The 27,246-nt window shown below is 50.0% G+C and overlaps 1 protein-coding gene across 6 annotated transcripts in view; it reads right to left on the bottom strand.

The window, feature by feature from the left end:
- Positions 1-25,872, bottom strand: part of gria1a (glutamate receptor, ionotropic, AMPA 1a) — a 71,144-nt gene extending 45,272 nt beyond the window's left edge. For 2 of the 6 annotated variants that reach the window (XM_035410566.1, XM_035410570.1), the window contains exons 1-3: positions 25,352-25,872; positions 24,844-24,978; positions 2,905-3,144 (exon numbers count right to left, since the gene is read on the bottom strand). In XM_035410566.1, the coding sequence (XP_035266457.1) occupies positions 2,905-3,144; positions 24,844-24,978; positions 25,352-25,433 (457 nt within the window). In that variant the 5' untranslated portion in view covers positions 25,434-25,872. The remainder of the gene's footprint in view (positions 1-2,904; positions 3,145-24,843; positions 24,979-25,351) is intronic. The other 4 variants (XM_035410567.1, XM_035410569.1, XM_035410565.1 and 1 more) reach the window with 2 other exon arrangements.
- Between the last annotated feature and the right edge of the window lie 1,374 nt (positions 25,873-27,246).

The following is a 27,246-nucleotide window of genomic DNA, read 5'->3' as shown; positions in this document are numbered from 1 at the left end:
TGTGCTTCTGTACTACAGAAGGTTCAGGTTAACCCAAGGTCAGACCCTATACTGTATCGAGCACCAGGAACCTTGGTGCCTCACCTGTGAGTCTGTGTCTCTGTATATTTTAACCCTGTATCAGGCCCATTGTACTGTAGTTCCCTATGGTCTGTACACCTGACACAGAACCACCCAGCTGGCCTGTGCAACATCTCGCTCGCTAGATAAATGAGCACAGGCCCAGCCTGGAAGCTGCAGAGGTCTTAATGACTGCAGCAGAGGCTGCTTAATGCCTTACCTTGGTGGCTCACTTCAGCTGAACACCGGCGTTTCCACACTGAGTTTAATTCCCACAGTGAAGTGTGTGCGTTTCACACAGAGTATACTGTAACTGGCTGTCTGCACTGAGACCTGACTCAGCAGCGCTCAGGAAGCAGGGCTGAGCATCTCACCGTGGGCCAGGGTGCATTAAGAGCATCGGACAGGAAAAACAAACGAGGCTCAGTCTGTGAAATGTGGGTAAATAAAGCGGGAGACTGATGAGGCGGCAGTATTTCGGGCAGAGACACCCCCCGTGGCTGGGTGAACAGGGAGGCCCAAGCAGTAATTCCAGCAAGCGGAGCTGATTGGCTCGTTTTTAGCCAAATGTAAATGCTAAAGTTCTGCTGTTGCTAATGCACTAAAGTGCCAGTTCTGCTCAGCCATTTGGTTGATGTTTGCTGGAGGTCAGGGTGAAAGAGTAAAAATAACGGAGAAGAGCTGTACCCCCCAGGAGAAGAGCTGTACCCCCCAGGAGAAGAGCTGTACCCCCCAGGTAAAAGCTCTCAGGTTTACTGGACGGTTTTAGTTCACACATCTACAACTGAACTGTCTGAACATACGAGCTGAGTACGGAATACCTTCAGACAGGAAGGGCAGAGGTACACTTTAAACTGGCTGCTCATGATGACATGATCACAGGCCGAATCTCCACACCTTCTATTCCACAAAATGAAAACTCTCTCTGAAGAGACATGAGGCTGATTCCTGCACTGGCTGTTCAAACCCGGAATGAAACGTGGTCACAAATGGATTATATCACTTAGATTCTCGTCTTTTATGGGTCAGTAATGCCACAGAAGCTCAATAATTATCTTTAAGTCATGGTCAGAGCGTCAAAGAACAAATATTAAGAAGTAAAATGAAATAAAATGAATGGTTGGTTGTAAACACTCCTCTGCGGGCCCCTGGGTGGATTCGGTGTGAATAACTCCGACATCCTGTCGTTTCCAGGGCGATATTCTCCGATAGCCCAGACAGATTTCAGCTTGTTTTCGCAGAGATGAATTCCATAATTTGTTTTGTATTCAACAAGAGTGGCTCCCACTATTGTTAAAACTGACCTTGTGTTATTAAAACATGAATTATGCATCAATTATGCAACAAGCAGAAGCACACCCAAACCACATCACACTCTTTTATTTCCTGTACATAAGCACCATTTTCACACACAAAGTACTCGTAAAAATGATCAGAACCTAACGATGTATCAACAAGTGAGGAATATAAAGAAGGGATAAATGTGTGAGAAGAGACTGAGGCATAATGGGGAAACCTGGGAGGGAAAAATATCTCTAAAAATAAACAATGGCATTTACTCTCCCTGACACAGTGGCCAGTCACATCCCTGTCATGAAGCTTACGCTGACTTACACCGCAGTCACAAGCACAGCACGCATGTTATCGGCTCCGTACATTACATCATATTTACAGTCTCCGTACCAGCCTCATCCAGCACATCCATAATGCCTGTCACCATGACGACTCAGACTTATGCCACCAGTAGCACAGTGAGTCTGGAGTAATTATAACTATATTAGTGACTAACACGATATTCCTGTGGTGCTGCCAGCGTCAGATGAATAATAACATTCAATATCCCGTTTACAAGTTCCAAAACCAGGCATCTTTTGCATTCAAAAATAGTTTTTTTATAATAGTCGAGTTATGACTGTTTCACAGCGCTATTGTAGAACTGAAAGTACAGTATGAGACACCGCTGAGGGTTTATGTAAGATGGCAGCTGCCAGAAGATCTGTGTTTCCCAGCATGCATTGGCACGGACGGACTAACACTAATTCCCCATATTTTTCCCACCCAGAACACTCTGTTGGAGCATAACGATTTGTGAGGGCTTCTGTCATAATTGTTATTCATGTAAATCTGCCACAGGTGTGTGTGTGTGTGCGTGCGTGTGCCTGTGTGCGTGCGTGTGTCTGAGTGCATGTATGTGAGCATTTGTGCAAACACTCACACACACACCAGGATGATGTTTAGCGGGTTAAAATAATCCAGATACACTGCAGTGTGGTATCCAGGCAACAGGAGGCATGCGATAGAGCTGCTGAAGGAGGGGGCTTTTCCATTGGGGGGGGGCGGGAGAGCTAATGACCTGAAGTCCCCGGCAGGGCACAGAGTAGATTTAGGGAGATAAATACAGCAATGATGCGTCAGTCCCGCTCTATCAATCACCGATCTGAATAACTCAGTCCACAGAGAGGGATGTCCGGGTGTTTGCAGAGAGCGGGGGCGAGCGAGCGGCTGGCTGTCGGATCGTCCGCGCTCCCAGAAGCCTCGGCACTTGTCACTGTGTGTCACGCTCTGTCACGCACTGTACCTGTGCCAGATGGCCTTATGGGAAGGCTGAGGTCAGCCGGCCGTGGAGAGGATGGGAAACGCACACCTGGCGCTGACAGGTGCGCTGTCCCCTACCTGCCTGACAGGTGCGCTGCCCCTCCCGGCCTGCACTCCGACACGGAGTGGGCGACTGCTTTGACACGAGCTGAATGTTCGGCTCTTTTCAAAGTCTTTGCTACCTTTACTCCTTTAAAACTTGGACATGATGGGTGGTGACACTAAGCAAGCTGGTGCAATGTCTCTCACCTGAGTCGGAGCTGTAGATGTAGACGAACTTGGTCCACTTGTAGTACTCGATGACGCCCACCAGGGCGTCCTGCAGCTCGGGGCGCAGCTGGATGACGAACTGATTGGACGTCTCGATGGGGAAGCTGGGCGTGACGAAGCACACGTGCAGCGCCCCGCAGAACGACATCAGCATGTTGACCGTCTTCCTGTCGTACAGCCCGATGATGGCGTACACTCCCTTAGAGAACTGGGAGCAAACTGAAAGGGAAGGGAGAAAAGCACAGGATGTTAACAAGACCCTGAAGACGTTCCTCACGTCTGGTTAAAAAATTAAGGAACTGCTCACAAACCTTTCTGTCTGTCTCTCTCTGTCTCTCTCCTCAGCCTGTGGGCTAGCATACCTCAGCCCGTGAGCTAGCATAACTCAGCCTGTGAGCTAGCATACCTTGGCTTGTGAGCTAGCATACCTCAGCCTGTGCGCTAGCATACATTAGCTGGATTTTGAGCTGCTAACCAGCCACTATAATTCACAGATATTTTATTGCTTTGATGATTGATGAAATAATTTGAGTTTGTCTTGCTGAAGCTGCTTAGTGGTGAGTTATTCATTAATTCTTGCACTGATCCAATGATTTCCATAGTCCTAGTGGGAAAAACTAGGACTTGCAGTGATTAATATGTTCAAAAGAGTTACATAATTCCAGCTGGCTTTATGCAGAGGAGACTACCAAAAAGCATGTGTTTGTTCCGATAAAGAGCATCGGTGTATTATATAACGTGATTTCATTTCTCCATCCCATGCACGTTAAAAATAGAAATACAGAGAATGAAACATCCCAAACGGTTGATAACCAGGTTTGCCACGTTCGGCCAGATGGCGCTTTGAGGATCCGAATGGCGGAATGCGCCATGCAGCGACCCGGTGCACAGCGACGCAGCCTCGCTGCTGGAGCTGATCTGTTTTTAGCACCGCTCTGTCTGGGATGGACTCCAGGGTTACGCACTGGTCATTGTGAATGGCTGCTGTGAGGCTATTTCCTGCACAGTATATGGCATCGTAAGCTTTCTTCTTCTATGGTATATGGCATCGTAAGCTTTCTTCCTCTGTGGTATATGGCATCGTAAGCTTTCTTCCTCTATGGTATATGGCATTGTAAGCTTTCTTCCTCTATGGTATATGGCATTGTAAGCTTTCTTCCTCTATGGTATATGGTATCGTAAGCTTTCTTCCTCTGTGGTATATGGCATCATAAGCTTTCTTCCTCTGTGGTATATGACACCGTAAGCTTTCTTCCTCTGTGGTATATGGCATCGTAAGCTTTCTTCCTCTATGGTATATGGCATTGTAAGCTTTCTTCCTCTGTGGTATATGGCATCTTAAGCTTTCTTCCTCTATGGTATATGACATTGTAAGCTTTCTTCCTTTATGGTATATGGCATTGTAAGCTTTCTTCCTCTATGGTATATGGCATCGTAAGCTTTTTTCTTCTATGGTATATGTCATCGTAAGATTTCTTCCTCTGTGGTATAACCTCTAATGGTCTTCCAGTGTGGGCAACAATTGTTGGAAACAGCAGTTTGACTACAATGAGTGCAGAACCTGTCCAACAGTCATACATTCAGCAGCTCACAGAATTCAGGGCCCATAATGCAATGCTGCCCCTCAAAGCGTGAAAAAGAATGAACAAGACTGAATACACAGGGGACAGACAGACAATCACAGGTAGTATCATTAAAAATGATATCCAGCAATTTCATTGGTTAGAATGATGAGTGCTGGTGTTACCCTGGGCAGGCAGGAGAAGCCGAGCACAGAGACATCAATTCAGACATAAATGCAGTGCAAGTCTTTGTGAAAGTGGCATTAATGTGCTGCTGTATGGGGGGGGGGGGGCAGTCTCAGAGGAGAGGAGGTTAAACCAGGCTCCAGAGTCTCACTGACATTTCAGCGACACTCCACTCAAAATCTCTCTGTCTCTCTCCCTCTCTCTCAGTCGCTCTCTCTCTCTGTCTCTCTCCCTCTCTCTCAGTCTCTCTCTCTCTCTCCATCTCTCTCTGTCTCTCTCTCTCTCTCTGCACGGTGCAACACTAATTCTCTGGTTCACAGGCCAACCTTGTCGCAGTTTCCTGTTGAGCCAAAATGTCTACCATCTGTTTAGTTTCACTCATTTTATTTTAGCCCCTCCCCGTAGCTTTGTTGTCAGGTCGTGTCTCTTGCCCTGGCCGGCCTCGGCGGGTTTCTGCCTGGTCTGCCGCGGGTCCCGCGTTTTTCCGCGGATTTACTAAACAGATTGAAATTACAGTCTGTTCCCAGCCTTGGGCTCGGGGTCTGGAGGGAAGCGTGGCGCAGCGTGGCTCAGTGCCGGGAGCAGGGCACAGACAATGCTGGGCAGGGCGAACCCGTGTCTCTGAGCCTCTGAGTTCTGTGCTTCACATCCATGTGAAATCTGCCCTCAGACTGGACTCCGCCCCCCGACAGGGTGGAGAGTGCTGTGGCCACTCTGGAGGACATGGCTGATTAGGCCACGCCTCCTCCTGTGAGCAGCTCTGCTGGGGCTGGGTAAAGGGCAGATTATTCAGTCAGTTGTGTTTTTAGGCACAGGTAAGGGGGCACAGGTAACCACTGCCTGAATGTAAAACTCTACTGAAGTTTCCAGTGAAGACGGTAGTGTTTGTATTAGCGTTAGAAGTGTCACAGCGGTTGGCTGTCAGGTGCTCTCTTTGCTCTGTACAGGAAGCTAAGGTCGGAGGCGAGCAGAGCAGCCCCCCTTCCCCCCCCCCCCCCCCCCGCGCGGCTGCCCAAAGCGGAGCGACTCCCGCTGTCCTCAGGCCCGTCCCGACAGCTGGCTGTGACAGGAGCAGGACGGCGGCCTGTGGAGGTTTTCATTTTGCCGAGCGGTTAGTGATGGGGGGGGTCAGACGGAAGGGGCCTCTGACCGACCCCCCCCCCCCCCCCCCCCTTGACCCCGCGTGGCGGTAAGCACCCGGCAGCAGCTGTCTGTTTTGGCAGCTTTCCCTCCTCCTGCTTAGCCCTGCCACCTCAAACCAGCAGCGCATTACAGTGGGAAAGCTAAACAAGCAGCACAAGATCAGACGGGATTGCGGGAAAGCTAAACAAGCGATGCTAGCACTAACAGGAGGGCGGGAAAGCTAAACGAGCAGCGCTAGCACTAACAGGATGGCGGGAATGCTAAACGAGCAGTGCTAGCACTAACAGGATGGCGGGAATGCTAAACGAGCAGTGCTAGCACTAACAGGATGGCGGGAATGCTAAACGAGCAGCGCTAGCACTAACAGGATGGCGGGAATGCTAAACGAGCAGTGCTAGCACTAACAGGATGCCGGGAATGCTGAGGACAGCTGCCTGCCTGTCTCAGATGGCCTCAAGACCATCTGCGTTATTATGCAGACTCAACATGATTGGTACTCAACACAACCGCTACTCAGCACAACTTCTACTCAGTATAACCACTACTCAGCACAACTCAGCATAACCACTACTCAACACAAATGCTACTCAATATAACCACTACTCAACAGAACTCAACATAACCACTACTCAACACAACTGCTACTCAATGGCTACTCAACACAAACACAACTCAACACAACTGCTACTCAGCACGACTCACAGTTTGTCCTCCCTCTCCCTTCGTCCTGCCTTAGAGACGCTTCTCCCTGGTGAGAGGTCAGTGTGAGCAGCCCGCTGTGTACAGAAGGGCCGTTCTCCCGGACGGGCCCGAGGAGGACGAAGCATTGCTCGCGCTGAAAACCGCACGCGGCCCGCGCGGGTCTCCGTCCCGCTCAGCGGTGGCCCGCTGTTCCCCCCGGCGGCCCGCTGTTCCCCCCGGTGCTTTAGCGAGGGCCCTGGGGATTTCGGGGGGACCCCAGATGGTGTTTTGCGCGCTGTGCCGATTTGTGCAGAGCGTGGAATTGAACGCTGGCCCGACAGTCCCAGTGCGCTCCACTCCCTCTCGGGACACCCCCCACCCCCCCACCCCCCCACCCCCCGCCCCCCACCCCCCGCCCCCACCCCGAGTCCCCCGCACGTCCCTGGAGGGCTACCTGTCCCAGGGATAAAATAAGTCCATTTCTCCACAGAGCCCTACGTGACTCGGGTTGTCCAGTGCGGGACGTGCTGTTCCCTGGAATCGGTGGGTTCTGAAGCGGTAAACACTAATCTCCGCTGAGATCCCCCAAACCTGATTGGACAGTTCTAGGTCAGCCATAAATAAGTGGTAATTTGTAATAAATTATAATGGTTATGATTATATATAGTCATTCTTAATGGAGCAGCCAAATGAGGTAAAATCAGGTTACCTTGTTCAGTGGAGCAGTAGTTCCTCTGCCTGCAGGGCCATTATACTGTTATTATTAGCCTGCACACACACTCACACACACACACACACACACACACAAACACACACAAACCCAGCTGCTCTGTGGGGTCTTACCGTACACACACACACACACACACACACACACACTTTCTCCCTGCTGCTCTGTGGGGAGTCGAAACATTTGGACAACAGCAACTGGAAGAAATGATGGCTCAGACTGTGTGTGTGTTTGTTTGTTTGTGTGCTTGTGTGTGTGCGCATGCGCGTGTGTGTGTGTACATTTGTGTGTTCTTGTTTGTGTGCTTGTGTGTGTGCGCATGCGCGTGTGTGTGTGTACGTGTGTGTGTTGGCACATGCGTTACTGATCGTGTGTGGACATGTGCTAGCAGGTACTCCTGCAGAGACAGTGGGCAGCAGTGACCGTGTCTGAACCCACGAATCTAATGTCTGCACACGCCCTGCAGAACTCACCAATCTAACGTCTACACACGCCCTGCAGAACCCACCAATCTAACGTCTGCACACGCCCTGCAGAACCCACCAATCTAACGTCTGCACACGCCCTGCAGAACCCACCAATCTAACGTCTGCACACACCCTGCAGAACCCACCAATCTAACGTCTGCACACACCCTGCAGAACCCACCAATCTAACGTCTGTACTGTATACACCCTGCAGAACCCACCAATCTAACGTCTCCACACACCCTGCAGAACCCACCAATCTAACGTCTGCACACGCCCTGCAGAACCCACCAATCTAACGTCTGCACACACCCTGCAGAACCCACCAATCTAACGTCTCCACACACCCTGCAGAACCCACCAATCTAACGTCTGCACACACCCTGCAGAACCCACCAATCTAACGTCTGTACTGTATACACCCTGCAGAACCCACCAATCTAACGTCTGCACACACCCTGCAGAACCCACCAATCTAACGTCTCCACACACCCTGCAGAACCCACCAATCTAACGTCTGTATACACCCAGAAATATCCCCGGCACACAATTTCTCATCTAATTTTCTTAATATTAAATATTAAGATTATATTGGAAGCATATGACACTCTGTGTAACATTAGGCCCCTAAATCAGCTGCATATCTGAATCTTCCCTCGTCGCTCCGCAGCTGGTTCACTGATTCAAGGTGAGAAGCAGCACCTGCTCCTCAGACATTACAGCAGCTCTCTCTCTCCACTGTGCTGCCTGCAGGCTCTCTGCTCGCACGCCCAGCACCCAATCTATCCTGCTCCTGTTCCATCCTGTTATTGAGCAGTGGATGTATCTCACACACACACACACACACACACTACACACACACACACACACACACACACACTTGTCATAAATAAATCCAGTAAAATCACACACTGCCCTGCAGCCAGGCCAGCGGTCTCAGTGCAAAATCAGCCCAATGCTGCACTGCCAGAGAATAAATATTCACCTCCATCTAAATCTAAATGAAGCGGTGCTCCGTAGTGACTTCATAAACCGCCCAGCCTGCAGCCTCCCTTCTGCGGACCACAGAGGACCGCTCTGTAATCCCCTCTGCCTCTGGGCTTACTCCACCTCCCTCTGCCTCTGGGCTTACTCCACCCCCCTCTGCCTCTGGGCGTACTCCACCCCCCTCTGCCTCTGGGCTTACTCCACCCCCCTCTGCCTCTGGGCTTACTCCACCCCCCTCTGCCTCTGGGCTTACTCCACCTCCCTCTGCCTCTGGGCTTACTCCACCCCCCTCTAACTCTGGGCTTACTCCACCCCCCTCTGCCTCTGGGTTTACTCCACCCCCCTCTAACTCTGGGCTTATTCCACCCTCCTCTGCCTCTGGGCTTACTCCACCTCCCTCTGCCTCTGGGCTTACTCCACCCCCCTCTGCCTCTGGGCTTACTCCACCCTCCTCTCCCTCTGGGCGTACTCCACCCCCTCTGCCTCTGGGCTTACTCCACCCCCCTCTGCCTCTGGGCTTACTCCACCCCCCTCTGCCTCTGGGCTTACTCCACTTACTTTCACAAAACATTTCACAGAAGGCAAGGCTGTTTTTGGGTCTGAAATGGATTTGTGATAGCCTTCCAATTTGACAGGTGTTTTAACTGAAACAAGATTATGCTGTAACATAGAACTAATTATAATGATTAAAATTCTACATTTGTTATAATAATTATTATAACATAAATATTATAATGGTATATATATATATGTATATGTATTTATATATATATATATATATATATGTGCTCCTAGTGCACTATACCATGTCAGATCCGCACACACTCAACACTATGCAAGCTGTGTTTCCCCATCTGAGCGCTGTATTGTGAATATTTAGAGGTCTTCTTTATGGACTTTGGGCAGAGGGAGGATGAATTAGGCCGCCTGCGCAGTAAAACGCACTTTACTCTGACACTGCGTTTTATGTCGCTCCCCTTGGAATCCCTTTTTATTCTTTTTCCATTTTCCCCCAAAGGTTGTATTTTCTAGTATTATAGAGTAGCCTTCTAAGCATATAAACAGCCCTCCCAGTAAATCACAGAATGATTTTCACCAGGAGGAGGAGATATGGAGGACCAGGGCCGGCTGGAGCCTCTGCACAGGGGAACGGGGTCCGAGCATGAGCTGCATCTAAACGCGCCCCCCACCCCCGCCCTGCCCCCCCCCCCCCCAACATCCACCTTGCATGACCCCCACCCCCGCCCTGTCTCCCCTCACATCCACCCTGCTGTTCACTCATCCCCTGCTGTTCACTCATCCCTTGCTTTTTACTCATCCCCTGCTGTTCACTCATGCCCTGCTGTTCACTCATGCCCTGCTGTTCACTCATGCCCTGCTGTTCACTCATCCCCTGCTGTTCACTCATCCCCTGCTGTTCACTCATGCCCTGCTGTTCACTCATCCCCTGCTGTTCACTCATGCCCTGCTGTTCACTCATCCCCTGCTGTTCACTCATCCCCTGCTGTTCACTCATGCCCTGCTGTTCACTCATCCCCTGCTGTTCACTCATCCCCTGCTGTTCACTCATGCCCTGCTGTAGTGCATCTCTGTTTTTCACACAGAGACCTGGGCAGACGATGAGACGACGCAACAGCCTGAATCTGCAGCTGCTGCTCGAGGTTTCTGTCCGATCCAAGCCTGACCACTGGAGGAAGTGGGGAATGACGTTCTGGTGTGCCAGTCATTTATAATAATCTATAACACAGGCATCCGTTGTGTTTGATCTAAAGTTTGGTCTCCCTGTCCCCAGCTCCAGCCCAAACCCTGCAGGGCGTTGGGGTCCGTGTGCTGCACGTATCCAGAGACCGTGACGAGGTAAAGACGTCCCACAGACTGTAAGAATTAGATTTCAGTCAGAAGCTTTAAACACTCAGCTGAGCTTCTTTAATTCACACCGAGCGCCGCGTCAAACTTCACGGCTCACCGTGTGCCAGGAACAGCAGAGTTAATCCTGCGTAATTCCCCTACACCAGTCACATGCAGCTGCCCAGTTTATTAAACAGGCCGCCCTATCAGATCAGCTCCTATAGACAGAGGCGGGTCCAGGGTTTCAGAGGCCCTAAACAAGTAACCGGGGGCAACCGCTCTCGGACCAGAGGGAAGTAATCATGGACCGGGGGGGAGAGGGGGAATGTGTTGCTGATTGCGGACAGTGGAACTGTCACAAGACCAATAGCATTGAAAGCGCTATTCACCCCAGTGAGTACTGCACCATTAAAGTGCAGAGTCATGTGGCCCAAACGGATGGTTATGGTCCTAAACGACCACAGAGACTGTTTCTGCCAGCTGCCAGCCCTGCCTATAGAATAGTATATAGTTTTAGTGTAAATATAGTTTCCCAGGTCAGGATCCATTTTGTGTTCACATGTTTGCTTTTTCTCCAATAAAAACCTTCCTTCCGTTATTGTCAATAGTGCCTCTTTACACAATGGCAGCAATTATTAACAATAATGCTGCTCATTTCCTACAGGGTCCCTGAAGGAATCTGCCCGGCCAGAGGCAGGAACCAATCAGCGCTGAGCCTCAGGGGTCGGGGGTCATGCACTCCCCACGGGCACAGAGAGAGGAGGTAAGCAGCATTACAGACCCAGCCCTGCAGCAGTATCAGGTAGGCCACACCCCTGAGGGGTAAACAGAGCTCCCATGCCCTTGGCTCCTGACCGTGTTCTGGGATAGCGAACCATTAGCGCTAACAAGTTACCTGCCACAGTTCATTAGCATCGATGAGAGCCGGGAACACAGGGCCTGTTTGAGAGCACCTTCTCTTTTTAAGAGGCTTAGAGGTTTAAACCAGTGCCCTGGGGACTGCAGCTGGCCCTCGCCGCAGTGCCACCCTGCAGGCTGTAGATGGCAGCAGAGAGCTCGAGCCGCTCGGCCTGTGGAGAGAGGGCAGGCAGACGCTGAGGGTTGGGGGGGAATCGTATGAGTCTTCCGCATGGGTGCTCCGGCTCGGTTTCTGCCCCCGGGGCGTGGGCCTGAGGGGGATATGTGGTCACGAGGGGGGGCAATAAACCAGTGCTTATTCCCCCTCCTCCCTCCGTGCAGACGCTACTCTGAGCAGCTTCAGTGGCCCGCCGCAGGCTGGGCTCACCGACCGCACAGTAATTGCGGAGGTGTGGCCTGTCAGATGACACGCGTGTCAGAGGTGACGTGTATGGAAGTGATGCGTGTCGGAGGTGCAGCCTGTTGGAGCGCTGTGGCCGCTCAGTGGATAAACACTGAGACCGAGCGCTTGGTCCTGCAGGCCTGGCATCACAGCAGCCTGTGATACGCGCATTAGCGCGCACGTTAGCACATGTTAGCGCACGTTAGCGCACATTAGCGCACATTACCGCACATTACCGCACGTTAGCGCACATTAGCGCACATTACCGCACATTACCGCACATGTTACCGCACGTTAGCACATGTTAGCGCACGTTAGCGCACATTACCGCACATGTTAGTGCACATTAGCGCACATTACCGCACGTTAGCGCACGTTAGCGCACATTACCGCACGTTTCCACTGGAAACGAGCCAGGTCCAGGGTCTTCGGGGACAGCGGGAGCAGATGTTGCTTCACTGGAAGGTGAAGCAGACCGCGGACCGTCCCCTCGCTGAAACACCGCACAGCGCCGTTAACGGCTAATTAACCCGCTAATTGAGACGGCCAGGCCCTCCGGCTGCGGGCCGCGGCGCTCCCTGCTGTCCGCGGCAACACGGCGGCTGGACCCGTGTTCCGAGCCCCGCCCGAGTCTCGGAGCGGAGCCGGGAAAGTGGAGCCTGTAGGCGGTAATGAGCCGGAACTTTCTCTGCCCATATGCGCTCAGTAATGCCCAGGTGCTGAGAGCAGGGCGCGAAACCCCCGCTCTGAAAACAGCCAGGACAACATAAGAGAAGGAACATCTGCCTCCTTTCCCAGAATGCACCGGGCACATTTGCGCTAAAAGAGGAAAGAAAACCACAGAAGCGTTTTGCGAGACGAACGTCCCGATGTCTTTCAGAAGAGAAAAAAACGTGGCGATCCTTGTATGCCCTACATATGAAAGTAGGACAGGCGAGGCGATGGGTTTTAGACAGGCTGGAAACTCATTTTCATTAGAGCAAATTAAACTGTGAGGAATCTGATTAGATGATGCGGGCGGCTAATATGACCTGTCAGTGTGAGACTCCCTGTCTTAGAGCCTGTGATCTGGCTGTTCTGCGCTGTTCTCAGTGTGCCTGTGGTCTGGCTATTCCTGCACTGTTCTCAGTGTATCTGAGAGCCTGTGATCTGGCTGTTCCTGTGCTGTTCTCAGTGTGCCTGTGGTCTGGCTGTTCTGCGCTGTTCTCAGTGTGTCTGTGAGCCTGTGATCTGGCTGTTCTGCGCTGTTCTCAGTGTGTCTGAGAGCCTGTGATCTGGCTGTTCCTGCACTGTTCTCAGTGTGCCAGTGGTCTGGCTGTTTCTGCGCTGTTCTCAGTGTGTCTGAGAGCCTGTGGTCTGGCTGTTCCTGCGCTATTCTCAGTGTGTCCTGCACTGCCTGGCTGATTGTAAAAGGTTGTGTCACTCTGGATAAGAGCGTCAGCTAAATGCCTGTAATGTAATGTAATAAATGAGAAGGGTGGCCAAAAATGTCTTGAAAAACAATTTTTGAAAAAGAAATTCAAAGAGGACTTGGGTAGCTTGGGAATTAATGTTTGGGGACAGTCTAGTCTTTAAGGACACAGGCACATTCTCACACATGGAGAGAGAACGACAGAGATAGAGAGAGAGAGCAAAAGAGAGAGACAGAGAGAAAGCGAGAGAGAGCAAAAGGAGACAGTGTGAGAGAGAGAATGGCTCTATTTCTAACTGTTGTTGCTAGTTTATTAATCACCTGACAAACGGTTCACTTAGACCTTTAACTTAGAAATCCCATGGGAATCTGGTCCGAAGAAGAATTACAGAGTGCCGATGCTCTGCTGGATCCGGTGGGAACGGCCTCTGGCCAGTGTAGAGCGGTCTGACTGATGACTTAAGAGGGAAATACAGCATCTCTTTCTTCACACGGTAACGTCCTCTACAGGCACCTACTGCTGCTCCCATAGCCTGAGACTGCAGAGAAAGCAGTCCTTCCAGCCAGTGGACTTGCAGCTCATAGACCACGCCCACATACGCATTAAAACATGGCCGTGGTCAGGAAGAGAGACAGGTCCTAGTACCACCTCACACTTCGATTGGCAAGACAATCTGCCACCACCTCAAAGTATATCACAATAACAAGCCACACCCACACACGATACCTCACAATGACAAGACACCCACACACGATACCCCACAATAACAAGACACCCACACACGATACCTCACAATAGCAAGACACACCCACACCACCTAACAATAGCCGACAACAACAGGACACACTCCCAATATCTCACAGCATGATTAAGACCACAAGAGCTGGAGAGCTACTTAGAGAACAGGTGCAGATTTTACCTGAGCAGGTTCACTGTTGGTTCTGTTTGATTTACAAGTGTGTCAATAATGTCGACACGTTGGTGTACAAATCCCTGTCTCTCAGCACTGTTCAGAATTATCACCCTGGCATTTACTTCCAAATCTTCATCTGTGTGCAGCCCAATTTGGGGTGACCTTTAGTTGTGGGCGGGGATTATGTAATGTAGAATTTGGTAGATTTATTTGTTGTCAGATCAGGTTGCCTGTTTAAATATTCACACTCAGTTCTGTTTAGGAAAATAACATAATTATTACAGGCACAATGATTTCATTTAAAGATATAAAGTGTGGTTTAACAGCATATCAAACCAACTCTGAAGGAGAAAGAGGCTAGCAGACGAGCCCCATTCAGAGCAGGGGTACACGGTTCATGCGTGTTAGAAGCATGCAGACTGATCTCTAAATCACGGCACATCATGACTGAGAGGAAACAGGAAACAGGAAGTCAGCGGTCAGATCGCCGCAAACACCGTGTCACGTTTTGACGTGAAAGTAAAGTAATTCTGTCCAAAGGAACGGCTGATAATGAGAGGAACAGGAATCAGCTGCCAACCGGTTTGAATCATTCTGCTAATTAATTAAGGGTTTGATTTTTAATCAAGAAAAACAAGCAAATACAAGCTGAGAAAAATGATCAAATTAAAGTCAAGAGCCAAGACCTGCCCACAAGGACTGGGTATTCTCGGGTGCGTCATGATAGTGTACAAATCCCAATATGGGCGGTTGTGATACAGTGTGTATCTTGACATGGGTGTTGTGATACAGAACCTATCTTGATACAGAGGTCTCAATACTGTTTGTATCCTGACGTGGGGGTCACAGTGATACTGGGGTCTCAAGACAATAACATGTCATGAGATGGGGATGTTTATACAGTGCATGTCCTGATACTGGGCATTCGATACAGTGCATGTCCTGATACTGGGCATTCGATACAGTGCATGTCGTGATACTGGGCATTCGATACAGTGCATGTCCTGATACTGGGCATTCGATACAGTGCATGTCCTGATACTGGGCATTCGATGCAGTGCATGTCGTGATATGCATGGGATCCTATGAGCCCAGGATGCAGAGGGGCATGCAGGCCCGGTTGCCTGTTTGATGGCAGAACTTCTGCCCCACTCCTGTTTTTACCAAAAAACAAAAATGTACCAAAATAACGGCTTTACATTTAAATATCTGCATTTAGAACAGTACCTTACTGATAATACAAATGTGCATGTTTCACAGAAATGAATTTTTTAAAAGCAGAAACATATGGCTACAGAAATTAATACGTGGATCGCCAAGAGCTAAGCTATGATGTATTGCTGTGTAAATATTTTGAGCAGAGCCCTACATCTCAGTTCCTCACTGTACTTAGACAGGCCCACACCAACTCACAATGCTGTACTGAGATACGCTTCATCACTGTAGCAACACACCCACCTCCCTCCTCTCTGAACTCCCCAGGGATGTGTGCCCCCCGCCCTCCACAGAGCACAGAGCCAGCCCCCACACCTCAGGAGACTTCACCAGAGAGGACTGGGGGTCTCCTGTTCTGTTACAGCGCCCCTCTGTCCATCTGTCCATCAGTCTGTCCCTCAGTTCATCCGTCAATCTGTCCCTCTGTCTACTCCCCAGCACCCCTGCCCCCCCCCAGCCCCAGTACAGTACTCCCTGCCAGGCCCCCCCCACCTCCCCCCCCCCAGCCCCAGTACTGTACTCCCTGCCAGCCCCCCCCCCCCCCCCAGCCCCAGTACTGCACTCCCTGCCCAGCCCAGCCCAGCACTGCTGCTCTGTTATCAATGGAGCTGCAGAATGAGCCTCTGCCGCCTGGGAGAGCTCCTGTCTGCCTGCAGCTGAACACTGACAGTCCCCACCTGCTTTAAGCCATTCTTTACACAAACTGCCTTCCCACAGTCAATAATAAATATTTATACCCACCAATTCCACAGAGTAATGAGTTGAGTTATGATACGATAAATAATAGATTACATGCTTCCGATGAAGCGTCGCTGGCAAACCAATCAGTCAAGCAGCTGCGCGGCTGCCAGGGCCTGTCTGCAGCGCTGTCTGACCCAGCGTTTAATGCGCTTCTGCAGCTCTGTCTGACCCAGCGTTTAATGCGCTTCTGCAGCGCTGTCTGACCCAGCGTTTAATGCGCTTCTGCAGCGCTGTCTGACCCAGCGTTTAATGCGCTTCTGCAGCACTGTCTGACCCAGCGTTTAATGCGCTTCTGCAGCGCTGTCTGACCCAGCGTTTAATGCGCTTCTGCAGCGCTGTCTGACCCAGTGTTTAATGCGCTTCTGCAGCGCTGTCTGACCCAGCGTTTAATGCGCTTCTGCAGCTCTGTCTGACCCAGCGTTTAATGCGCTTCTGCAGCGCATGCATTGCCTCATTTGCGGCTGCGGATGGAATCTCCTCGACCCGAAACTCGCATTTCACAGGCATGACAAAGAAGCCATTCTGACTTCAATTTAGTGGATTGGTGCTTGTGATTGTGTGTGTGTGTGTGTGTGTGTGGGTGTGTATATGAGCATGCGTGTGTGTATGAGTGTGCGTGTGTGTGTGTGAGCATGCATGTGTGTGTGTGTGTGTGGGTGTGTGTGTGAGTGTGTGTGAGTGTGTGTGAGTGTGTGTGTGTGTGTGTGAGTGTGTGTGAGTGTGTGTGTGTGTGTGAGTGGGTGTGTGTGTGAGTGTGTGTGTGTGTGTGTGTGTGTGTGTGTGTGTGTGTGTGAGTGTGTGTGTGTGAGTGTGTGTGTGTGTGTGTGTGTGTGTGAGTGTGTGTGTGTGTGTGTGTGTGTGTGTGTGTGGTATGCATTTTGCTCTGGTGTTTAACTTGTGTCTAAATGTGTCTCTGGAGCATAAATCCTGGCGCTAATCGTGGCCGTTATCAGGGCTAATGCAGTCTGATAATGCAGTGCATATAATGCAGTTTGAGTGCTGGGATTGGTCCGTTTCCTCACATTACGGTACACCAAGCAAAAACACCCAGCAGTACCCCCTCTCCCCTCACCCCCCCCCACATCCCCCAAGCCTCCCATTTCCAACAGCAACCAGCAAGCGGCTGAGCTGTGCTTCACTCTGACACAGGCTGAGCTGTGCTTCGCTCTAACACAGGCTGAGCTGTGCTTCGCTCTGACACAGGCTGAGCTGTGCTTCGCTCTGACACAGGCTGAGCTGTGCTTCACTCTGACACAGGCAGCGGCTGAGCTCTGACACAGGCTGAGCTCTGCTTCGCTCTGCTTCGCTCTGGCACAGGCAGCGGCTGAGCTCTGCTTCACTCTGACACAGGCAGTGGCTTCACTCTGACACAGGCAGTGGCTGAGCTCTGACACAGGCTGAGCTCTGCTTCGCTCTGACACAGGCAGCAGCTGAGCTGTGCTTCACTCTGACACAGGCAGCGGCTGAGCTGTGCTTCACTCTGACACAGGCAGTGGCTGAGCTGTGCTTCACTCTGACACAGGCAGTGGCTGAGCTCTGACACAGGCTGAGCTTTGCTTCGCTCTGACACAGGCAGCGGGAAACGGCGCCACGACTCCTTCTGCACCTCAGTAATCCCTCAATTTGCTTTTTACAGATAAAGAGCGCGTCGCTGTCAAACAGTCAGAATGTAAACTCAGCCCATGAACAGAGGCGGAGCCGTACAGGGGGGCGGAGCTGTACAGGGGGGCGGAGCCGTACAGGGGGGCGGGGCCGTACAGGGGGGGCGGAGCCGTACAGGGGGGCGGAGCTGTACAGGGGGGCGGAGCTGTACAGGGGGGGCGGAGCTGTACGGGGGGGCGGAGCTGTACAGGGGGGGCGGAGCCGTACAGGGGGGCGGAGCTGTACAGGGGGGCGGAGCCATACAGGGGGGCAGAGCTGTACAGGGGGGCGGAGCCGTACAGGGGGGCGGAGCTGTACAGGGGGGCGGGGCCGTACAGGGGGGGCGGAGCCGTACAGGGGGGCGGAGCTGTACAGGGGGGGCGGGGCCGTACAGGGGGGCGGAGCTGTACGGGGGGGGGCGGAGCCATACAGGGGGGCGGGTTGGAAAGAGCCCCGCTCTCCTGCTCTGATAGAGACACTTTTATGTTTCCTGTCTGCATTGTAATTGCACTCAATGGCAGATTATGGTAATGTAATTTCTGCACTGAAGGGCATTGTGACTAATATTCTTATTTGCATAAGGTCTCCAGCGGCTTCTCTGTTTAACTGCTAATCCCGAGCTCGGGGACCCGCGCGCACAAACACGCAAAAAACACGCCGACGCCCTTTCACAGCGAGCCGCGGCTGCGCGCACTGGGCATGCTCAGATAAAGACACGCCGCCGTGCGAATGTTGATTATGAATAAAGCGGGTCTTAGGATTTACAACTCGACGGGTAGCGGCGAGAAAATCCTTCATCCTTTTATTTTCTCCGTTTAGCAGCTTCCAGCCTGAGCCCTTCATCTTTCAGAGGTTTGCATGCCTCCCCCCCCCCCAGTGCCCCCTGACCCCCCCCCCCCCCCCCCCCCCCCCGTGCCCCCCCAGAAGAATGACGGGGCCCGGCAGGTGGCAGAGAGCCGCAGGGGTGCAGAGGAAGCCCCCGCCAAGCCGGACCCAGCTGACTCCTTTCACCCCCCAGCGACACAAGCGCCGCCATTCACAGCCTTTCAGGGCTGAGCGCATTCACTGCCTCAGAACTAGAACCAGAAACAGAATCAGAAACAGACCCAGTGCCTTTCCCTGCTCCAGAACCAGAATCAGAGCCTTTCACTGCCCCAGAACCAGAACCAATACCTGAAACAGACCAGAACCAGAGCCTTTCACTGCCCCAGAACCAGAACCAGAACCTGAAACAGACCAGAACCAGAGCATTTCACTTTGCCCCGCAGAGCGTATTCACTGCTCCCCAAACCAGAACCAGAGCCTATCAGTGCGTGCACCTGTTACTGTGTACGGATGTGTACTTGTGTGTTTTTGAATATGTATGCTCTTGTGTGTGATGTGTGTGTGTATGTGTGTGTGTAGATACTGTATATTCATGCATTTATGCGTGGGAGATATGAACTCATGAATCATGTAACTGCATATCTGTTTCAGCAGATAATATTAGCATTGGCAAAATAGCTGCAGGCTCTATTGTTTTTATTTCCCTGTAAGTGATTCCGATGTGGTGGGGGGGGGGGGGGGGGGGGGGGGGGGTGTAAGGATGGGGGGGGTTCTGTACACGTGACCGCTGTGGGTACCTCCTGAAAGCCTCTTGCTGTGCATTCAGATGTATAATGAGATGCCAAGCCTCCCCCTGATGTCACAAAGCGAAGGCGGTTACCACGGATACACATGTCCACCCCCCCCCCCCACCCCACCGACTCCCATCTCCAACCCCACCCCCACCCTGTACAAAGACAAATTAGACCATGCTTCCAAAAATCTGTTCTATGGCACGTTATTCTTCTGCCCACTCAGATACAAATATATGTGAAACACGCTCTTGTCTAAATGGCCTCTAGATGGTTATTAGCTAAACAGGGGGAGTGTGGAAAAGTTCCATGTAACACTGTTAAATCAACATCTTCAATAATGCACAGAGAAACTCCCCTCTCTTCTGCAAGCATTAAGACAGCGCCTGGCCAGTCATGTAATAATTAGAAGTGCGGTAATCGCAGCTTGCAATGACATCATGACGCCACACACTCAGCTGTTGGGTATGTCTGTGTGGGTACAGGGTGTGTGAGCAGAACATTTAACCCACAGAAAGAACCACTCCTTCTCTGTCCTCTGGGCGACCTTCATCTGAAACACGCTCAGAAAATAAAGAACAAACCGGGGACATGTGACGCTTTACCGCCAGAAAATATCATAATAATCACGTCAGTAATCATTTCCTGGAGCTTCCTGCAGGAGCCGTGATTCCCATGGAATTCCCATGGAATTCCCAGATCCTGACGGAGGGGGATGCTGGATCCCGCGCTGACCAAACGGACCCAGATCCTGACGGAGGGGGATGCTGGATCCCGCCCTGACCAAACGGGATCCTGACGGAGGGGGATGCTGGATCCCGCCCTGACCAAACGGACCCAGATCCTGACGGAGGGGGATGCTGGATCCCGCCCTGACCAAACGGACACCGAGGAGCATGATGGAATTCGGGAACGAGTCGTCCTTCTAGAACAAATCCTGGAAGGCCGCGACGGGAGTCAGCTCGGCCGCCCACAGAACCGGAATCTGCTCTGTTCCCCGTGACAACGCGCCTGGTTACGGGTGCGCAGAGAGACGCTCCTCCGGAGGGAGCTCGTTTCGCGCTCGTTTCCTGTCCTGTCACACCTTCGCCCCGCTCGAACGGAGACGGGCCGGGGGAAGGGCGGGCGCTCACACCGAGCGGGCGCTCACGCCGAGCGGGCAAACACACCGAGCGGGCGAACACACCGAGCGTCTCGCTGCGCGGCTCCCCGCGGCGCCAGAACCCCTGCGCCCAAAACGCCCGCTGCCTCGTCTGGATTTTCGGGCCCCGTAAGAGATTCTGAGTCCCGTGAACTGGCTGCTACGTCTGTTTCTCTGAAATTAACGAGACTCCGCTTGTTTGTCAGCTCGTTGTGAAAACACAAGGGCCAGTGAGCTCAGAGCTTAGTCAGAGGCGATCCAGAATCGGGTCCTGTAGCTTCTGGCAGAATTATGTCCTCACGACAGAGTCACACAACACACATTCGCTGTGATTTGGATGTGACATAAATACGGACATCAGAGCCACTCCGCCTGCTGAATATTTATGATCTGGTTCCCAAAACACTCGATGTTATCATGGCTAGTGCAAAGGGGTGAACTAATTAAATTCACAGATCATGTTGTGTTAGTATCATGATTGTTTTAATGGATGTTCCACTGAAGAGGATACGGAGGTGGCAGATGAACTGTGTAGCCGTCATTCCTGATGTGTCATGAATGAAATGAACACAGGAGTGCTTTGCCAAACTGTTCCGACGGAAACGATTATACTTAGAGAAAGGATAGCCAGCACTAACATGTAAAGACCAAAGCTTTGGCACTGCCACACTGAATAAAATTACACCTGGGGTCACACCACTGTGGCATTTTTGAACAAGTCATTTGATGGGAAAAGCAAAAATACAAAATTCTTCTACAAGTTTAACACCCAACTGAGTTACAGCAGCAGCACAGACCCTGAGACACTAAACCAATAACAGATTTTTAAAATCATACTTGTAAAAAAAAGACATCACTAACAGCAAAAACACAAAAAACCCTTACACCTCACTGCCTGCTTTTTGTCCGTAAGGAAATATGTGAAACAGACCAATAAACAGCTAGATAGAGGACTTCCAGGCATTACCAGTCGCATGCAGAGCAGTTCTGCCCCACAGGCATTACCAGTCGCATGCAGAGCAGTTCTGCCCCACAGGCATTACCAGTTGCATGCAGACCAGTTCTGCCCCACAGGCATTACCAGTTGCATGCAGACCAGTTCTGCCCTCAGGCCTAAATACAGCCAAGTGGAATTAATGCTTTACAGCACAGGCCAGAAATGAGCTGCAGAACTGATTCCATTTGAACATGAACATGTCATGTGACGGCACCTTCGCACCCTAAAACAAGGGAGTCAAAGTCCATGTCCTGGACAGCTGCAAGTTTAACTCCAGTCCTGGAGGGTCTGCAGGTTTAACTCCAGTTCTGGAGGGCCGCAGTGTCTGCAGGTTTAATTCCAGTCCTGGTTAAATCTGGTTGTTCTGGTTTCCTTTCAATTAGCCATCAATCTTAGCCTTGGAAACAAGCCATGTAGACTCTTTAATGCCAATTAATGACTTAAATGAATCACTTAAGTGCTGAAACACTTCAAAAACCAGCAGACACCCTGCCCCCCCAGGCCTGAAGCCTGACACCCCCACTTTACAAAACCACACAGCAGCAGCATTGTCATTATCACCCTGCAGCATCACAGTGTGACACAGTCCCTGCTGGACCACTCCGCATAACCACACCGCTAAAATCAGTCAGCACAGCGCCATACTGCATTAACGCCTATTATCACCCTAAATAAAAATACCCCTCCAGTGTAGCGTGCTGATCGTGTAACACTGTTTGTGACCTGAATTATAACCTTTACGTGTGGAAATATCCGTGCTATCATTTAGGGAAGTAGGTCAGGAACATTCATTTTAGGGTCATATTTAGGCCTACTGATTGTACCTTAAGCTGGTTAAGCATATCCCTACTGGAAGCCTGGTTTAACGGAATCCTTGGTGGCAGACTGAATATCTTACTAGATGAACTTAACACGAGTTTTGCTGTTATTCACGGGTACATTTATGAGGCACGGTCTCTTCCAGGCTACGGGGCAGCAACATAGAGGTGGACCGACGAAATCAGTAGAACCCAGAGTGGGTGCTCGCGCGCTCCATACAAAGAGAGAGAACGCATCAAGGCACAACCGCGCACGTCACTAATAATGTGACGTCACCACTCAACTCTCTCTCCATTGCTCGCTTCTGAGTCTTCCGAAGTTTATAAACGTATTAAACTACCAAGCATACTAGAAGCCAGACGAGGCTGCAAAAAAAAAAAAAAAAAAAAAAAAAGCTCAACGAGATATAATTTTATTTTAATCTACTGCAGTTAATTTTTAACGACGGTGCATTATTATACAGCTGTCAACACAGGATTTGTCTTCATAAACTTAATTATCCCTGTTTTATTAGACCGTCCTGCAAGGTGTTGTCCAGTTATCAGGCACCTGACACGAATACAAATACACAGTGTGTGTGTGTGTGTGTGTATGTATGTATGTATGTGTATGTATATATATATATATATATATATATATATTCAGAGAGAGAGATTTGCCCGTTAAACCGGCAATATAAAGCTAGAACTTGCAGTCAATGAAATATCCGCAGGGGATTTAATATGATGCATTTGTTCTCAGAGTGTGTGCATGGGAAATACGAAGTGTCCTGGGAATACGCGGACGGGTATGTCCTGCCGTGATGTATCTTTCAATACCTCAGTCCAGCTAGGGTGAACGCAGGGCGTGAATCCGCACACAAACAAAGCTGTATACGGCATAAAGAACGCAGCGTCTGAAGAGCTAACGACACTCCACAGAAATCTTCCGCAATTAAAGTCAAATTGAATGATAACGCCGTGGAGACAGAGAGGGTCTGGTGGAAAATATGACTTGGCAGCACGAGGGAACTCAATTACAGGTGTTACAACTGACATCTGCACGCCATTAGGGAGTTCTGATGTGTTGCCAGATTTCTGATCTTGCCGTCGCAATTAGCCATTGCATAATTATGAGAAGGCCGAAGCTTCTGAATTCGGTTGGTCTAGTATGGTACGCGCGACAGGTACACGCGCACTACCCACGCGCGGTGCTGCTACTTAGTTATTCTGTGTAATCGAGGGCCAGAACGCACGAGGTGGTCATGAATTCGCGAGCACCTGTGAGCAACGGCTGGAGCGCTGGCTCTAGGAAATTCTACTTTAAACAGCTGTCTAATTCTGTTAAATGATTTGTTTGCTCCAGCGTAAATAACTCGGGACAGTAACAGCTGTGAAATATATAGTCTAACGCAGTTACAGGGGATACAAATGTGCCACACCGGTCCTGTACAGCAACTGCGTGATTTAGGAGCGATCAAAGCACCAATAAACAAAGACACATGGTCGATTTTGTTGTTGATGCGTTCATTGGCAAGTGGAGGACGCGAAGGCTTTCGGCAGCATCTTTCCACTGATCCTTCGTCTACCTAATACGCAGTAAAACATAATGCGTCCCCAGGTGCTTTACTGCTCCGGGCTTGCCACGAAACTCTACCATTAAGCAATTAACATGGCGGCATAATTAGACGCATGCAATAGCTCAACGCGCAAAATAAGTCCCCCAGTTAATTTCTTTTTTAAATATCGTTTTTTCTACCTATTGACACATATAGTATCTAACGGCGATGGTCGTGAACAGACCACGAAGTAAATGAGCTAATAATGATAATAACAGGGACTGAGATTTTCACGTTGTATGTGATAACATATAACAAGAGCACGGTAATAAAATTTTATTTACCGTGGAAATACATATAAATAAATTGGCTACTATCAGATGCAAATAAAAAGGTACATCGGCGCGGTCTCTCCAAAGCAAAGTAGGCTACATACGAGGCAGGTAAGAAAAGGTTTTCGCGCGTTCCAGTTGATAAATAGTTGTCTTGTGACAGAAAAGCTTGATTGACACGACCACTGCCCAGCGACAGAAATAACGTTAAACACGTTTTTTCGTTGCTGTAAAAAGGGACATGGTCTGGACACACCGCGCTTATTTTTGAGAACCTGTGAATACAATGCGCTCTAAATACACGGCTAATGAGGGGGAACTGGCTCGTTTCGCTTGTGAAATGCCGTTTGTCCACCTTCGTGGATTCTGCATTAAAATAACATTTTATCCATCTGAGAGTCAGGTGGGCGGCAGAACAAAGCATTTTACGCCCACAGCTGTACGAAAACGCCAGTTCTTCCAGGAGTCGTGTTCGCTGCTGTAAACTGACACTTTTATGGACTTGGGCGGATAAGCAACAGATTAAATGTTTAATATCACCAACATGTGGTCAGTACTGCCCTGTCCGATTGCCTCGGAGCGGTGAAACACGGGAACACGTATGAAACAGTTGTCTGTTCTCCAAAAAGGGAATAAAGGCGCCGTTTACTTACACGCATATGTCATTGCAAAGCTCTGTGTGATATTGACCATATCCACCTGGGGTACCAGTTTGGGGATGTCCTGGTGGTGCGAGAGTGCAAACCGAAAAACCTCATATTCGTGAGAGCCGGTAGGGAACAGTCCACCTGTACATCAAATAAAATAAAATAAAAACCCAACATTAGCCCACTCGCAATGTAACCTGTTACTATTGGGGTAAGTGTGCGAATTTACGCAACGCGCATTTCCGTCATAACATCAGAACATATAAATACAGTTGTATAGCCTATTAATAGTAATATTAAAACTTTCCAAATCCGTTGAACATATATTCTAAGCGCTCATCATTATACGGAAAATAGTATAGTACTTATGTGAGGATTTACAGCAGAAGACGGGTCGTGTGCAGACGAGCTCAAACTGAACAAAGAACTGCCCGTTAGGCATTCCGTACAAAACTGAGCTTAAAACATTTTACATTTAATTCGTCGTGTTAGTTTATCGTTTGTTTTTACTTACCAATATTTATATTACTTGGAAAACTTGAACCTAAACACACCCCCAAAAAGCTGGTGCAGAGCAGGGTGAAGCTTCGCTGCATATTTCCTTTTGCATTGGCGAAGAAAAAAATAACCGAATTCCAACCATAGGTCTGTCCGTGATTTGTGTTCCGCCGTCTTTCTGGCGCCGTGTGCGCGTGCAATACCGCCCTGACAGCGAGTGACTTGCTGGATTAGCAGAGCTCTTCACGAGATCCCGCGTCTCGCGCTCAGCACGCAGTTAATGCTAATGTCCTTGGCTACTAAGGAACCGTGTCCACGAGCCCTACCTCCACTCTCTGGAGAGACAGCGACTCACGGGTGCTCGCATTATGCGCTAGCAAGAGATCCAGTCACAAAGGTTTTCCGCTGTTCAACATGCGGGCGCCAGGCTGAACATCTCTGTCACGTCTCTATTAAGACAGCCGTGGCGGTGTAATGCTAACAAACGTGTAACAGAATGCGAGATATGTGTGTTCTCGCCTCACTGGGTATGTTTTTTTTCTTTTTTTTTTTGCACCTTGCAGAACGTACCATTTACATTGAATCTCTGGAAAGCGAGGCAGCGCAAACGCAGACTCGCACTTTGTGTCTTTCACACGTACACGTTATTTCAAAGCATACTGACAAGACATGATTTTGTCAACATCGTCAACAGTCGTGAACAACACAGAGGCCGACAAAGATGTATATTTTTTTAACATGTTAAATTAGCCACACAGCAATTCATCATCGCCGCAGCTGCGGATGCCTTTGACAATGCCAATCAATGGCTCTTTGTGCATTGTGTGTGTGTGTGTTCGTGTGTGTATGCATGTTTGTGAGAGTGTGTTTGTATGCGTGTTTGTGTGTGTGTGTGCATGTGTGTATGCGTGTGTGTATGCATGTGTGTGTTCGTGTGTGTGCATGTGTGTGTTCGTGTGTGTGCATGTGTGTGCGTGTGTGTGTTCGTGTGTGTGCATGTGTGTGTTCGTGTGTGTATGTTTTCTCATTATGTGCTCATTTGGAGTCGCTGTGTGGATCTCCTCCCACGGGCTCTGTGAGGACGCTTGTGATGGCAGATAACTGAGGTACTCAAACCAAAGATCTCAGTCACACTGGCTCATCAGTCTGAGGGCAAATTCCCCAGGGGTTTGGGTTTGGGACTCCATGAGTCGCCCACACAATGAGCCGTCATGTGCGCACACACCGTGTTATTTCAAATGTGCCAGATTATATGTGAGTTCAATAGGGACCATATGTACTCTGTGCGAGTTGTTTTAACACTGTGCATTGTGCTAACCATGGTAATAGTCACCTGTCACCCCAGCAGCACCTGATACCCTGATGGAGGCTGTTGTATTGCCCTATGACCCTATGCAGTGGAGGGGGACGCATTTTGTAGGATGATTCCATTTTATTGTTGCCACTGTGTTGCACAGTTTCGTTTTCTTACATGCCCTGGAGCAAGAAAAAAAAAAGGCCACTGAAGATTTTGTTTCCAGGTTGACCGAGTAAAGACCGAGTATTTTTAATTCTGTCTCTTTGTGTAGGATTACCGGCTACATTGTCTTATTCGCAGAATGGTCATTGTTCTGGAGAATTCTGTCATTATGTGTGATGGGTCCATTTTGACCCAGAAACCAGGACATAAAGTAAGATGTGATGTCCCAGGAAATATCAAATGTGTGTATTTTGAGATGATCAGAAATTAGTTCCAAAGCCACTGCAGCATGTAAAACAGTTTGTTTATGCATTTGATCAGAGAAGGTAAATTTATAGGGCTATATCTGTTTGTGGCATGTTAACGAGTGATAAATCCAGTGCAAATTGAAACAGCCTGGAATATTAAATAAAAGCGTTAATCGTACTTGTGTGCATGAGCTGAGGAGAGTG

Source organism: Anguilla anguilla, chromosome 3 (genome assembly GCF_013347855.1).
Source record: "Anguilla anguilla isolate fAngAng1 chromosome 3, fAngAng1.pri, whole genome shotgun sequence".
NCBI classification, from domain to species: domain Eukaryota; kingdom Metazoa; phylum Chordata; class Actinopteri; order Anguilliformes; family Anguillidae; genus Anguilla; species Anguilla anguilla.
This window is presented reverse-complemented; position numbering and strand designations above follow the sequence as displayed.